Source organism: Nematostella vectensis, chromosome 5 (assembly GCF_932526225.1).
Source record: "Nematostella vectensis chromosome 5, jaNemVect1.1, whole genome shotgun sequence".
Taxonomy (NCBI): Eukaryota; Metazoa; Cnidaria; class Anthozoa; order Actiniaria; family Edwardsiidae; genus Nematostella; species Nematostella vectensis.
The window spans coordinates 5,669,445-5,684,666 of NC_064038.1; the positions used below are offsets into that span (position 1 = coordinate 5,669,445).

Consider the following 15,222-nt stretch of genomic DNA (forward strand, 5'->3'; position numbering starts at 1 on the left):
CTCTTGTCATACTAACCCGAAAGGTCTTGACCGTTTGGATGAGATCAAATCTCTTGTCATACTAACCCGAAAGGTCTTGACCGTTTGGATGAGATCAAATCTCTTGTCATACTAACCCGATAGGTCTTGACCGTTCGGATGAGATCAAATCTCTTGTCATACTAACCAACTTGATAGGTCTTGACCGTTCGGATGAGATCAAATCTCTTGTCATACTAACCCGATAGGTCTTGACCGTTTGGATGAGATCAAATCTCTTGTCATACTAAGAGTACATACTAGCCCGATAGGTCTTGACCGTTTGGATGAGATCAAATCTCTTGTCATACTAACCCGATAGGTCTTGACCGTTCGGATGAGATCAAATCTCTTGAGTACAACCATCAGCACCTCGCCGATCAGGGTGATAATGACGAAGATGGCGATGATGACGAGTAGGGTGTAGAAGGTGTTTAGGACGAGGGATCTGCAGGCGGTCACGTAGGGGTCGACTCCACGCATCATCTGCTGCTTGTATAGGATGCGGTCGAACTTGGTGAACCTAGATAAAGAGGACAGGCACACCTCTAATATTAGTTGAATACCATTAAATGATAAGTGGTGAACCTAGATAAATAGGACGTGTTTTGGCAACTGATAGGGGTTATAAATGATACAGGGTGGACCTCTACTAAAAGGACAGTACCATGATTTGAATTTAATATGAATTGAATAAAGTAAAATGATACATAGCATTGAATTGACTAAAATTTCAATTGCAGGCCTCGAAACATTGGGGGCACAATACAGAAACATTAAAAAAATATTTAGGGGGGAGCACAGTCACGCCCCTACTGGTCATTTCCTAATATTTTTTTTTTTTTTTGGGGGGGGGGGGGTACGTGCCCCCAGTGCCCCACCCCCTGCTACGGCCCTGGCAAACCTGTATAATAAAGGCAAAAGGAAAATGCAGTTGACCAGTAAACCGGTCAAACAGGCAAATAATCATAAGTAATATACAAAGCACAAAAAATTAAAGTTGTATGCACCAAAACGGCTAAAAGAAACGTAATATCAAGAACGTTTAGCAAACAAATGTCGTTTTTGTGGAGATCACTTGTGGAATACACCATGTAAGGAAACTAATCGATTCCATGTTTAGACTGCAAGTTTACTGTACGCTTTCAAGGTAGCGGCATCGCAGGGGCCTAGTAATCTATATAATATAGAATAGAAAGAGCAAGACAAATAATGATGACCTTTTTCTTAACTATTTATAACCATTTTGAGATCACGCCATGTTAATTTATTCAATCAATTTGTATTTTGTAAGCGCCAGCAACCTGCAAAGGGTGGTCTTAATAGAGGTATAAAATACCGTATTTGAGTGACCATGTGGTCGCTAAAGAGGTTGTACTGTCAAGCATTTGTACCCTTGAGGTACCGCACTGGGGCCGGTTCCTGAAAGGCCGATTAACTTAACCCTAGATCAGAGCCTAATCCCGGGTTAAAACTTTTTAATCGTAGTTTAGCTAACCTACGGATAACTCACCATTCCCGAAAGCCAAGTATTCCCCCGAATTACTGACGCTGGATGAAGTGAGTGAAAAACTGGTTTGACGAGGAAAAAATTCACACAGGATACCCAGTAGATCAATAGAGAGTAACTCAAATTTACCTTTGGTGGTTTTATTTTCGCAGATAAGCCCCAAAACACCTCTACCACCTGTAATTACCTCCATTTTATTGCCAAAAGTGTCATTTGTATGATTCGAGTTGGTGCGTGACACCAGCGAGACAGGTTCATTTCAAGTATAAATTTCATGTCTGTCCCAGCATAATTTTCGAGTCAGCATCGCAACGAAGGTCGCATAACAAAGCGAAATGTTTTTTATAACGTCTTTTTTGTCGACAACTTCATTTTATGAAACTTTAGTTCTTCTACAAAGTTTGGGAGGCCTGTGTTACGCCAACTAAACAGTGGGTTAGCGAGTTAACCCACCACACGAGCAGGGTTAGATTTGACCTCTAAACCAACAAAACTAACTAACTATGGCGCTCCTAAAAAGGGAGATTGGGTCGGCGCTTCAAGCGTATTTTCGAGATATCTTGGTAGTTTGTTTACACGAAGCACCTGTGTGCTATGCAAACTGGCATATAACCGCACACATCTTGGTATAACCGCTGGCAGACCTTCTTGGTATAACCGCTTGCATAATTTCTGGGTATAACCGCTGCCTTTTTTTCTGGTTATAACAGCTGGTTTTCTGGTTATACTACTAAGGTTATACTACTATAACAGCTGTCCTACCTTTTGGGTATAACCGCTGGCACACTACACTCAAGCTTCGTTAAGTTTTGCAGGAACTGTTCCGTGTATGGCTTGACTCTGTCACATTTTCCGTCGACCCAGAAACAGTATTCCTTGTTATGCAGATCAGCAGTCGTGCACTGGAAACCCTGAAAGAACTCGGCTTTCTTTCGCGCAAACGCGACACGAGCACTCAACCTACGATAAAAAGTGCTTTTAGTCATCGCCACTAGCAAGCTATGAGCGGTCTTGAGTGTTGCAACAGGAACAAAAACAAAAGAGAGAAAATAATAGCTTAATAATAAGATAAAATAAATAGTACAGACTAAGAACTAAGGACAAGGTACCTATCAAGTAATGGACGAGTGACAGACATAGAGCGACATGGCAATGAAAGCTCGTGGGTCTATTGCTGTAAAGAGTGATATTTGGGAGATTGACAGAGGCTTTCGTCAATCGAAAGGTGGTTGAATGTATTCAAGCGTCCGAGTCCGTGCGCGGCTCCGAATTATCGACCGGCCTCTAGGGATCTACCCTCCCCCCCCCCCCGCTTCGTCTCTCGGTCTCTCGGGCTCTTGCCCCGACAAAACTTTAAAAAAATAATAGCCAAAATCACTGCGTTACGAAGCAAATTAACGTTGTAATCCTTCATCGCATGTGAAACTATCTTAATCTGATTTGGAACTCATCCCATGTACACAATCTGTATAAGGACAAATAAAAAGTATGTATGTATGTACCACGAGTAAGCCACCCCCCCCCCCCCCCCCCCCTCGGAAACACACACACACACCCGCACGGCTTCCGGCTTTGGTCAGCTAAAAGTTTAGCGACATTTTCTTATGGCATACACAGTAACCTTTTACCTTTTCTCGTAGTACGGTAACTGAATCTCATTGATTAAAAAGGCGTTTGAGGTGATTCTTGTATTTACAATCTTCCTCATCGTCATTATCGGCGCCATCTTCACCTCAAAGTACCCCAGCGCATCGAGCGACTCAACGTTCAGAGAATACTTGGCTGTTACTATGACAACGTAGATTGACAGCATTCCTATCACGCCAAGCAAGCACATGGGAACGAGGTTGGTCTTTGTCAACTGGAAAAGAGGGAATATGCATTTTAGTGGATTAGTGGACTGAACGGATCCTCCTCCTTTCCTCACCCTTGCCCACCCCCCCCCCCAATTCTACCTCCCTTATAATAGGGAAGGTAACCAAAAGTAGAGGGTTCTTGTTTCCAACGCTAACGCAACGCTGGGTTTCATTCTGCGTGGTGGGAAAAATACGTCTTCTTTCATTGGGTTAGGGCAGAAACAAAGGAGGAAAAAGCTTCGCTTCGCATAGCCTGCTAGCCGGCTCTCATTGTGGAATAATCCACAATAAGAGCAGGCTAGCAGGCTAGCAGGCTACGTTTTGAAAGGATTCCGTCCACCGTTCAGAAACGTGCGTTTGCTTATGTTCCTAATATCTACACCCTTATAGCCAAGCATATTCACCTGATAATTCAACACCTTTAGCTGCCGAAATACGAAGAATGCGGCATCGTTAAGGTATCCTAAAGCCATCATTCCGTAAGAGACAGCTCTCATTCCATGCTCACGAACCTCACTTTGTCCATCAACTTCATCTCCGCAAAAATCTTCATCACCCCTCCCCTGAGAACCAGTCCTGAGTTCCTTGTCCTCTTGCCCGTTTGATATTTGAGTGATTTTCCGTTGCTTATCGCTTTTATCCTGCTCCGTAGACGTTACACTCCTCCCTGGTGAACCAGTAGAATTCGAGCCAATGCTCTCCACGCTTGTGTCAAATGATTCTATGGATTCCTTCAACTTTTTCTTCTCCGTCTCCTTTCTCTTTTTCTCGTTATCTTCGATGATGTCATCAAGGTTGTACACCACAGGTATCCCGTGCAGCAACAAGAGCGCACTTTGATACGTCTTGCAGTGTCTATAAACAAACCACAGAAAGTCCATGACGAGAAGAATACCAGAAATAATGCCAGTCTTGAATAGCGACGCAATCCATTCTAAAACCAGCAGTTCTTCAATTCTCTCCCCTGTTACTGGACTGAAGAATTTAAACTCTGGTATTTCGAGCTCTTCCAAGTTCAAAGACATGCTCTTTTTTGGTAAATTAACGTGAAATCCACTGAAATTATAATTGATTACATCGAAGTCTAGGTCCGGCTTATTAAAAGATTTGGTGAAATCATCAAAGAAGGCATCGAAGGATCCTAAAGAGACGTCAATCCGTGGAAAGCTGACATCTAAACTGACCCAATTGATAAACGGTCCGAGTCCACCCCCGAAGATTCTTGAAGCGGCATCAATGATGTCGTACATAACCTTAGCAGCCGACATCCAGAACGTTCCCTGGATCTTGTTTTGGATTTTTTGTACTTTCTCGTTTATCTCATCGGTTAGAACTCGGAGCCCGCGATTGAACTCTTCTCGTGTGTCTCTAAAGTTTCTCTTTGCCTCCTTAAAACGTCGCTCAACACTTTTAAACGCGGCGTGAATGATAGATTTATTCTTTATGTCCTCCATCAACCGTCGCTGCATCTCTCGGAAATACGCGTCGATCATTTTGTCGGCTTCGTCCAGTTTTTGGTCACACGTTTCCTTGCCTTTTTCAAGGTGTCGCAACTGACGATCTATCTCCTGCGCTTTGTGCGATTCCATTCGCTCCATGAGTTCCCTCTCAATACCATTCCTCTGCGCCCGAAATTCAGGATACCTTTCCAACACCTTAACATTACTGTGATGAACAGCAGACAGAACGACCACAAGCAGGGTCAAGGTCAGGAGGAAGCTCTTCACCAGTCGCATTCCCACGTGCCATACCACAAATAGCACGTGCCGAAAATGAAGCTTGCTGTCCCTGTCCCGGTGGGACCTATCCTTAGGGCGTGTCCTGTACCCATAGATAAGGATCCCTACTAGGAGGGTCACCATGACAACAAGGGCGTAGGCGAAGGGGAGGAGAAGGTGCGCGATGTGATCGATATCGATTTCGCTGTCTATCTCAGGGAGGTTAAAGTTTGGCGCGTATCGCGGGCTCACAAGGACGATCTGGATCGAGCGGTGTGTATCGGTCAGTTTGATCATGAACTGCTTGTCGATCAAGTTTGTGTCGGCACCGGACGGAAGGTTAAACTCTACTAGGAAATCACACTTGGACTTGGTCACAGCTGAAACGGGAACGTGGTCATAATAAGTGATATCATGGCATTACTTCTGTGATCAAGCTTAGGCGACGGCTGTAAATAATAAACCTCAGGAAATAATAATTTCCCTTATGATCTACTCTTTCTACTATTCATAGACGTGTTAGACATTCCTTCTATCATGTTATACGCCTCCACTACATACAATATCATAGTTATACACCTCCCATATCCACTACATATGATATCATGAGTTATTCAATCGACAACATACAATATCTTATTTATACGCCACAATAACGTACAAATATCACAGTTATACACCGCGATAACGTACCAAGATCATAGATATTCACCCTGATAACGTACCTATATCATAGTTATTCACCCAGATAACGTACCTATATCATAGTTATTCACCCTGATAACGTACCTATATCATAGTTATTCAAACTGATAACGTACCTATATCATAGTTATTCGCCCTGATAACGTACCTATATCATAGTTATTCACCCTGTTAACGTACCTATATCATAGTTATTCACCCTGATAACGTACCTATATCATAGTTATTCACTCTGATAACGTACCTATATCATAGTTATTCACCCTGATAACATACCTATATCATAGTTATTCACTCTGATAACGTACCTATATCATAGTTATACACCCTGATAACGTACCTATATCATAGTTATACACCTCCACCTTAGGCCTGTCCTGATCATACATCTTGATGTTAAACGCGCCCGGACACTCTTTCAACCAACCCTTCACCATCAGTGTCCAAAACGTCCGGTTGCTGACCAGGGCGCCTTGTAAGGATGCATCATTAAGGATGGTTGTACTCGGGAGGATCTCTCTGAGGATGGAACATTCCTTTGGCACCCGAAACGACACCTTGCAAAATGTGAAAATGCAAATCTAAGGATCTTTTTACCAGTTAATGAAAATATGAATATTTCATAGCCGTAGCAGGCCTCGAATTATTTGGGGAACGAAACAGAAACATTGAGAAAACATTGGGGTGCCCCACCACGCCCTTGTTCATTTCCTCATAATCTTTTTAATATTGGAGGGCACGCGCCCCCAGTGCCCCACCCCTTGCTACGGCCCTGATTTGTTGCACCAGTCATTACCCCCCCCCCCCCCCCATCCCCATCCAAACCCCACCCCTTCCTTAGCCACATCCATCTACCTTGCGGTAAGAACTCTTGTCGTAAACCTTATACACCCTCTGGCGATCCTGCCAGTCAAGCTCGGCGTAGAGGTTAGCGAACTTCTCGAAGTTTTTATGCACTGAAGTATTGGCGACAAGGACGAAGTCTCCCTTGGGCTTGGACGCGCAGTGCGTGCTGGGCCAGGTTTTGGTGTTTATGCGAAATGGGCGTCGAGGTTGAAGGTGTAGTGAGTTCCTCTCGGATCCTGAGGCGATTGAATTCGTTAGGTCTTTATCATGGCTGAACCATCCGACATCGAATGACTCGCGGTTAACATTTCCGCTGATTATTAGGTCTTTTTTCGTGTCCTTCCCATGGAATGCAGTTGGATGGTGAAAAATCAAATACCCGAAGTCGTGAGTCGATTCTTCGTTCGATTCCTTGGTGAGATTCTTCATGTCGCCGGCAACACCATACACCATTTCCCCGTGTTTCCATAGCGACGTTTGCAAAACAAATTGTGGTCCTTTCACTACCTCCACGTGACATCTGAAATCCCCGGATGAAGGAAAACTTGGTTCAAGGGAAATCTTGTACTCGTCCGCGCGGACACAGGTAATCTGAGAGTCCAGGCAATTTTTCTCGTACATCCCACATGGACAAGACGTGCATGTGCAGTTATCGACGAAACAGCAATCAAAGCAATAAGCGTAATGCTCAGAATAATTTTGTTTTCCAAGAGTGACGTCAAACCTTGTCTTGATGTCGCAGCCTGGGATGGAGCGAACGTGTTTTGCGCATGCCTCACGGCATTTACCGCAGGCCAGCTTTTTGCGATGACAGTCGGCGCTTTTCTCGACTTTTCTGAGTTTGTCGCTCAGAGTTCTGCTTCCAAAGAGGGGCACAACTGAGTTATTAACCCCCGGGCAGAACAACGCGTCGTCAACCTGGGATAAAGAGAAAATATAATGCTTAGCGTTTGTACCAAGTCTTAGTGTTAAAAATTGCTTCGACCACACCTACTAGTGCTCATGTCTTAGGATTAAGATTGTGATCAGCACCTACCTTAGCTTTTCTTTTGGATTCCGATTTAGGGTAGGTTGGGCAGTCATTATAGTAGTCATCTTTCCGAACATCTATCTCTTGAAAATGACTAATACTTGCTATGTAGAAATCTGGGAGCGGATATTCACAAAAATCGTCAAGAATCTTTTTGAAATCGCTAAGATCCTGGAACCTAGTGTTGTCGTTGCTATGGTGATGGACTTGTCGAAAGCTAGTGCTGAGATCCATGCTAATGAGCCTGACACGAAGGGCGATACCGCTGGTCCTGTTGAGCCAGACATCGTATGGACCGCTGATGTTGGTGACCGGAGGCTCGGTGTTGATGTCGTGCTTGACCTATAAGGGGAAAAAAAAGCTATTCTGTTATGCCACAGGGAGCCCAAATTTACAGTTCGTATCAAAGACAATGTTATGGAATCGACATAAAAGAGGTAAACTTTCAAGGTCGGACCACAGGGAGCCCAAGCTCACAGTTTGTATACTATAATAGAAATGAGATTTTTTTTCAAAAATAAAAAAACACTCGTGAAGCTCGGAAACAATAGGACTTGCCCTTGAAATCATGTGACTTTTTGGGTAACAAAAAGTAACAAAAACAATAAGCGCTTACGAGTCAGCAAGAAAGTTTGTTTGTCGGGAAGAGAATATTTTCATTGAAAAATTTTATCTTCTCGTCGCTCTCTGGCTTTACGGGCGCAACAATCTCTGTATTTATTTTGGCTCGAATTTTGGCACTCAAAAAGTCATCTGACTTCTGAGTGCAAGTCGCCTTTATTCAATATGGGTGTTTCGAGAAACGAGCCCCTGGGGGCTTATTCCTTAAATTTGAAAAGCTGGCTAATATAAAATTAATGGTATCTAAATGTGTTGAAATATCGTCAAACATCGTATTTTACCACAAATATTCTTGGAAGGACGATTCTATGAATATATAGATTTTGATCTTCCCCGAACTTTTCGGGCCCGAAAGAAACGACACTTTTTGGGTAACTTTTTGGCTTCAGCAAAACTTCGAAAATAGCCCCATGGAGCGTAATCATTTGGACTATGAACCAAGAGGACGTTCAAACTGTTCTAAAACATGAAAGTGGTTCTCAAAAAGGAAAACTTGCGTAATTTTCAGCAAAATTGCAAAATAAAGTTTTTGGACCCGTGAATTCTCGGGTGTTTCGAGAAACAAGCCCCTGACGTTAAAAGAAAAGCAGACATGTTATCTCACCTTGAAGAGGTCCTCATACATCAGGTGTTGAGAAACTTTGATCTGCGGAAGCTGTGATATATCTGGGAAAAAATGCTTCTTATTTTTGATAATTGAGTGGGATGACACAGTAATAAGGAATAAGTCTCTGTACATGCTTTTACAAGCTGTACGTTACTCAAATCCTGAAATTACGTACAGTGAATAAACTATATCGTATATAACCATTTTGGGTGAAGATTTGGCATTGTTTTGGCAAATTTTTATTTTTTTTTCTTTAGTACAAGTGTGCAAGTTTGGCATTGTTTTGGAAAATGTTTATTTTTTAATTAGTGTGCAAGTGCCTTTCGACTCCTTAAAGAGTTTCAATCAGCCATTCCTTTGTTTATGTTTCTTCGAAAATCATAACCAACAACGATGATTGATTCAACGTATCTCAGGAACTCCCATGTGAATCAGCCGATGGAAATGGATGCTTCTGTGTGGCTCGTATTGTGCGGATCATAAAATGGCGGCGTGATAGGCTTTAATTGGGAAAAAAAACTTTTTTTTACCGGTACAGTTCCTGTCTGTGGTCCCGGCGCACGCGGCAGACTCGAACTCGTTATAACTGCAGAGTGGACGACATTCTAAAATGATCATAAACAGACAGTATCAACTGGAAAACTGCACTAGTGCAACACGCATGCGCCATACGTAATAATAGAAAGGAAACTTTTCATTGAGGGGGGAGGGGGGATTACGCGATCGTGAAAGATGGAGCCCTCTTTACGAAGGGCTGTCCTAATTTATATTTACTGCATGATCTCAAGTTATGATCTGTCTCGCTAGCTGACAAAGTGCACTATGGGCCAAAGGCAGAAGATCCTAGTAATTCCCGAGTAGCACCGAGTCACTTCCGAGTAGTATCGAGTCACTCCCGCGTAGCAACGAGTCACTCCCGAGTAGAACCGAGACACTCTCGAATAGAACCGAGTCAATCTCGAGTAGAACCGAGTCACTCTCGAATAGAACCGAGTCAATCCCGCGTAGCAACGAGTCACTTCCGAGTAGAACCTAGTCATTCTCGAATACAACCGAGTCGATCCCGAGTAGCACCGAGTAACTCCCACAATGTGCACCAGAATAAAAATGCACTTACTGCGACAGACTGCTGACTGCGTCTCGTTACACGGGCTCGCCTCGAACGTTCCAGAAGGACAGCTAGATTCGCAAGCTACAAAAAAAAAAACACAGGTTGACCAACAAGCTAGTCAAACCGCTCAAACTAACCACTTCTATCTTTGCCTATAGAAAGGAGTTCTAGTCATACATTTGCTATTGTTTTTTTTACATAGTTAAAAACAAATCATGCAATAAAATCTCGAATTGATCTAGAAACACTCTTTTATATTTAAATTACCAAAATCAATGGAAAATATCACAACCCCATAACACAAAACAACATCCACCACAAATCACCCTGTGATGGAAATGGATGTTTTCTAACACTTGATTCTGCTCAAATGACAAAATTACGGCTGACAGAGCCACCCAAAACTACATGTTTAGTTTCAAGTAGTTTGTACAAATAGGTTTTAGCTACCATAAACACAGCGATCCCGCCCTGGTGTCAGCAGCTTCTTCTCTCTAGGACATGCGCATTTGCCGGTCAGCGGATCGCAGGTTCCCATGTGACACGTGACGTTGACATCACAATGGTCTGACAGAAACTGGGCCGCGCTTGGGACATCTGAAAAAAAAAAGAAAAAATGGCATTCCATATTTCTGCGAAGTCAATATTTCGCGATTCTGAGGTGGCGATATTTCGCGGCATTTCACATGCATTTTCGAGATTTCGCCACTTTCGAGAACCCAAGATCACTTTAATACCGCGATTTTGGGAAAAAAAATCAAGCAAAACAAGTGGAATTAAATTGTACACTAATCATCAAAACTGTAACAAACCGTAGCAAAAACATGTGTGGGCTAAATTAAGTTCCATAAAAATCCATAAATACAGTGAATTGTAAAGGTACTAAAGGTATATTAGAGGACAAAATGGACAGGGCGTTTTCAAAAAAGCTAGTATTAAACAGTTAATATTTCACCCAAAGGCTTTTTCGTGTACTCACTTAATTTTCCCGCATCCCAATTTTCGCGACACTTTATTTTCGCTTAATATACACTTTATACACGAGCCCTATGCAGCCTATATCTTGGGCCTATATTAAACGGTTGGCTCCAAAGAAAAAGGTTATGGGAAAAAAACACATATCAAAGCTATAGAAGTTACCATTTTTGTTCCCAGAGCTCCTCGGTCATGTTTTCCGTCCGACACATAACAGCGGAGGAGCTCTGGGTACGAGAATGTAGAAGTTACTTGGCATTGGACAGCACATTTCTTCCACGCCACTCACCATAAACACTGATGGAAATAGAGGCATTCACCTCTACGGGGTTCCTGTGGTCCGCTCGTACCAGTACCATAGAGTCGTCTCGCAGAAACCCGTGGGGAGTGTACACGGTGATGTCTACCATAGGTGAAACCAACTGAGCATGTACCACGCACGCTGTTGCTATGAAGGTCACTATGGCAACAGCGACTGACGAGTCGCTGAAGATCCGCCTTCTCTGGGCGAAAGTGGTTTCTCGGAACACGGAGCCTGGAATAAGGAAATAAAGGAGGCGGGCCTCGCGGTAAGTGATGTACAGTCGGTTGACAAAACGTTGTCACCCAACCGGCTTCGCGACTACGCGACAAGCCCGCATGGAAGCTTGGGTAAAAACAGCCTAGCTGCATGTATTAGCCGCCGCATAACTTCAGGCTTAAACGCGGTGGCTAATATACACCTATTTCAATAAGCTTTGTCAGTGCAAATGGCGAGTTCTAAGACCAATCACTGCTTTTGGGTATTACTATTTGTAAGAATAATGATGATAAGTAATATAATTGCAGAAATTATCCACATTTTCCTGCATTCAGTAGAAATTTGACGTGTTCAATGGTATTTTTCGATCTTAGAAATGCCATTTGACAATTGGCATTTGCCGTTTATATACACTGACAACATACACCTATTTCAATAAAGGTTGTCAGTGCAAATGGCGAATGGCGATTGCAGGTGGCGCACGGTGAGATTGTCTTCCGTGAGGTGTTCTTTTAATAGGATTACATTCTGCTGTTACCTTCTGTTGCATTATCCCCCTGGTGTTCCGTCGAAATAAGCCCCTGCTCTTTCTGCGAATGGATTGGTTTCCACCAGCAAAAGTAGATAAACAAAGAAACAGTGATACAGACGACAAAGAATCCGCCGAGAGATGCTCCGATGATCAAGACGAGCTGGTCTTTCGCTTCGTTTGTCATTGGGTCTGGTCTAAGCAACATGTCATCCTGGAAGAAGAGAAGGTGTTGCTTCTTTTGTTTGGTGTTTCACATAGACTATCCCTAAGCCATACAATTTACAAAAATGCAACAACAAAAAAACTAAATAATAAAACCTCCCACTAAGGCCTCCTAAGAGCGGGTAATTCTTAAATGTAGGGTCCCCCACCCGACCCCGCCCCTTTGCCTGAAAACGTCACGCTCTCTCACCTAGTGCGAACGTGTTACTATGCTTTCTCCATTATTATGACATAATGTGGTATACCACGCAGGTCAATCCCAGGGCCTTACCACTTGTAGTATTATAGTCTCGTTGTCTCTTCCCAGTCCGTACGCGGTTTGTATTTCACTCGTATTTCGCCCCTCTGGCACTTGAATTCTCATCTCGATCCAATACCGTGAACTCTCCTTGAACGTGATCTTACCCTACGAAAACCACAGAAAAGAGCTAGGTCACGTTTCTTTGGCGCCAACCATTACAAAAAATATGCCCTTACTGGCTATGCTCGAGTATAATAACTGAGCCACTTCCAACTCATGTGGCACCGGGTCACTCCCGAGTGGAATCGAGTCCCTCCCGAGTAGCACCGAGTCCCTCCCGAGTAAAACCGAAATGTTTCCGAGTAACATTGACTAATTCCCAAGTAGCACCGTTGCCGGGTAGCGGGTAGAACGAAGTCACTCCCGAGTAGCAACGAGCAACTCCCGAGTAGTACCGAGCCACTCCCGAGTAGTACCGAGCAACTCCCGAGTAGTACCGAGCCACTCCCGAGTAGCAACGAGCAACTCCCGAGTAGTACCGAGCCACTCCCGAGTAGTACCGAGCAACTCCCGAGTAGTACCGAGCCACTCCCGAGTAGTACCGAGCAACTCCCGAGTAGTACCGACACACTCCAAACCCGTCTGTTTATATGTGGAGTCCCCCCCTCGGGTCCTTCACCCGCACAAACAAAGTATGGAAGTCAAACCTGCAAGTTATGACGAATGACAAGCGTCGCCGGGCTGATACCTCGGGTTGTAAGATCAGCGGTTGGTAGGCCCTCGAGGATGCGCACTTCGTACGTTGTGTTTTGTGCATCACAGAAGGTTAAAGCGAGCACGAAAAACAAGATGGGTATACAGTGCAACATCACTGAGACCTGAAAACAAGACTTTTGAGGGAGAAAACAATGCATGCCAGGGACGGATCTAGGGGGGCCGGCCCCCCCCTATTTTCAGACATTTCGCTTAAAAATTAACAAGAAATATAATAAAATATACGGAAGAACAATAAGTCTGCCCCCCCTTTCTTAAAACTTTTGCTCCGGCTCCCCCCCCTTTCTTAAAACTTCTGGATCGCCCTTGCATGCATGTCTTTTCTGCACCTATAGAAAAAAAAAACACTTCATGGCAAAAATATACCAGGGGCGGATCTAGGAGTGGGCCGAGCGCCCCCACCCCTCCCTATTTTCAGATATTTGGCCTAAAAATAAAAAGAATGGAAGAACAATGAAACCGTCCCTCTTCCTTGGGACCCTTACTTACCCCCGCCCCTCCCCCACCCCCAATTGTAAATTTTGTTCTTCAAGTTGAATGTATTTGGAGCAACGCCCGTGAATCAAAGATGAAAAAGTGCCAAATAAATTAATTGAATTAAAATTTAAATCATGTCGGACCCTCCCCTGCATAGTGTACCCAGTTATCGTGAAAAAAAGCCCCCCATAAGTGAGCCACTCCCTCGGCTAAAAAGCCCCCCATAAGTGAGCCGCTCCCTCGGCTAAAAAGCCCCCCCCCCCCCATAAGTGAGCCGCTCCCTCGGCTAAAAAGCCCCCCATAAGTGAGCCGCTCCCTCGGTTAAAAAGCCCCCCCATAAGTGAGCCGCTCCCTCGGCTAAAAAGCCCCCCATAAGTGAGCCGCTCCCTCGACTAAAAAGCCCCCCCCCCCCCATAAGTGAGCCGCCCCCTCGGCTAAAAAGCCCCCCACAAGTGAGCCGCTCACTATGCTAAATAGCCCCCTATAAGTGAGCCGCTCCCTCGGCTAAAAAGCCCCCCCCATCCCCATAAGTGAGCATCCCCCTCGGCATTTTCACGACTAAAAAATTGCCTGAGCTTTAAAATGAAACTGTTCGACCTTGAACAATAGCGACCCTCAACAAGCGCTGACACAGCCTTCACACAACTGTATCGACATCACGCGCTCAAGTTTAACAATATTGAATTAACTTAAATTAAGGCTTAGTATATTACAAAATATATATGACGGGGAGAAATGAATTGCTGTCCATACTTTTCGCAAAATGACTAGAAAAAATACAGAAAAGCTGTAATAGGTGGTTTGCGTAGGTGTGGTAGAGCAGGGTAATATAACAACACCAAGTTTAAATAGTATGTACAACGTCTCTGTGTAAACAAAACAGTTTCGCTGACGCTTAGAGCGTTAGCTCTTCGTCCAACATACCTTTAGCAGTCCGAGACAGATGGTTCTGAAGAAAAACGTCCACAAATTACTTCTTGTCAAACTTTATGATATATATTATACATTCACGGAATGTCGAGTGGAACCGAACGTTGTAATATTGCTACCCTCTTTTACCCTAACGTATATGTATCAGGCGAGGGCAGGGCAGCGTGACGTAACGCAACACGTGAGTGGTTCACTTCCGTTTGAATTTGTCACAGGATGTCCGAGCCTTTTCAGGCGTATGGTCGCTATCATGAAAGACTTCCTTATAGGGAGATTGGGATTTTGAAGTAAAATGGCCCAAGTACAATTGGATTAACGATTATCTATTTTCATTGTTTTTTTTTTTATTGCATTAATTAAACTTTTAATTTTCTATTAAAATTTGTATAACATAAAATGAAACCTAGATAATCAATATCACAAGTGAGCTGATGCGTGTTTATTATGTAAAACAGGAACATTGAGGTTGTGATTACGACGCAAACTGAGACTCGGCAAATATTACCTTGTCGTCTAGTTTGCTTACATT

General features: G+C 43.7%; 1 protein-coding gene across 2 annotated transcripts in view; it reads right to left on the minus strand.

The window, feature by feature from the left end:
• Positions 1–14,985, minus strand: part of LOC116617592 — a 23,867-nt gene extending 8,882 nt beyond the window's left edge. Inside the window, exons 1-16 of one of the 2 annotated variants that reach the window (XM_048727263.1) lie at positions 14,688–14,985; positions 13,220–13,390; positions 12,543–12,677; positions 12,056–12,260; positions 11,287–11,532; positions 10,473–10,619; positions 10,029–10,103; positions 9,442–9,516; positions 8,909–8,970; positions 7,690–8,025; positions 6,663–7,571; positions 6,148–6,364; positions 3,789–5,482; positions 3,157–3,389; positions 2,291–2,488; positions 334–541 (exon numbers count right to left, since the gene is read on the minus strand). In XM_048727263.1, coding sequence (XP_048583220.1) covers positions 334–541; positions 2,291–2,488; positions 3,157–3,389; positions 3,789–5,482; positions 6,148–6,364; positions 6,663–7,571; positions 7,690–8,025; positions 8,909–8,970; positions 9,442–9,516; positions 10,029–10,103; positions 10,473–10,619; positions 11,287–11,532; positions 12,056–12,260; positions 12,543–12,677; positions 13,220–13,381 — 4,902 coding nt within the window. In that variant the 5' untranslated portion in view covers positions 13,382–13,390; positions 14,688–14,985. Of the gene's footprint in view, positions 1–333; positions 542–2,290; positions 2,489–3,156; positions 3,390–3,788; positions 5,483–6,147; positions 6,365–6,662; positions 7,572–7,689; positions 8,026–8,908; positions 8,971–9,441; positions 9,517–10,028; positions 10,104–10,472; positions 10,620–11,286; positions 11,533–12,055; positions 12,261–12,542; positions 12,678–13,219; positions 13,537–14,687 lie in introns of those variants that run through there. The other variant, XM_048727262.1, reaches the window with a different exon arrangement.
• Positions 14,986–15,222: the final 237 nt, after the last annotated feature.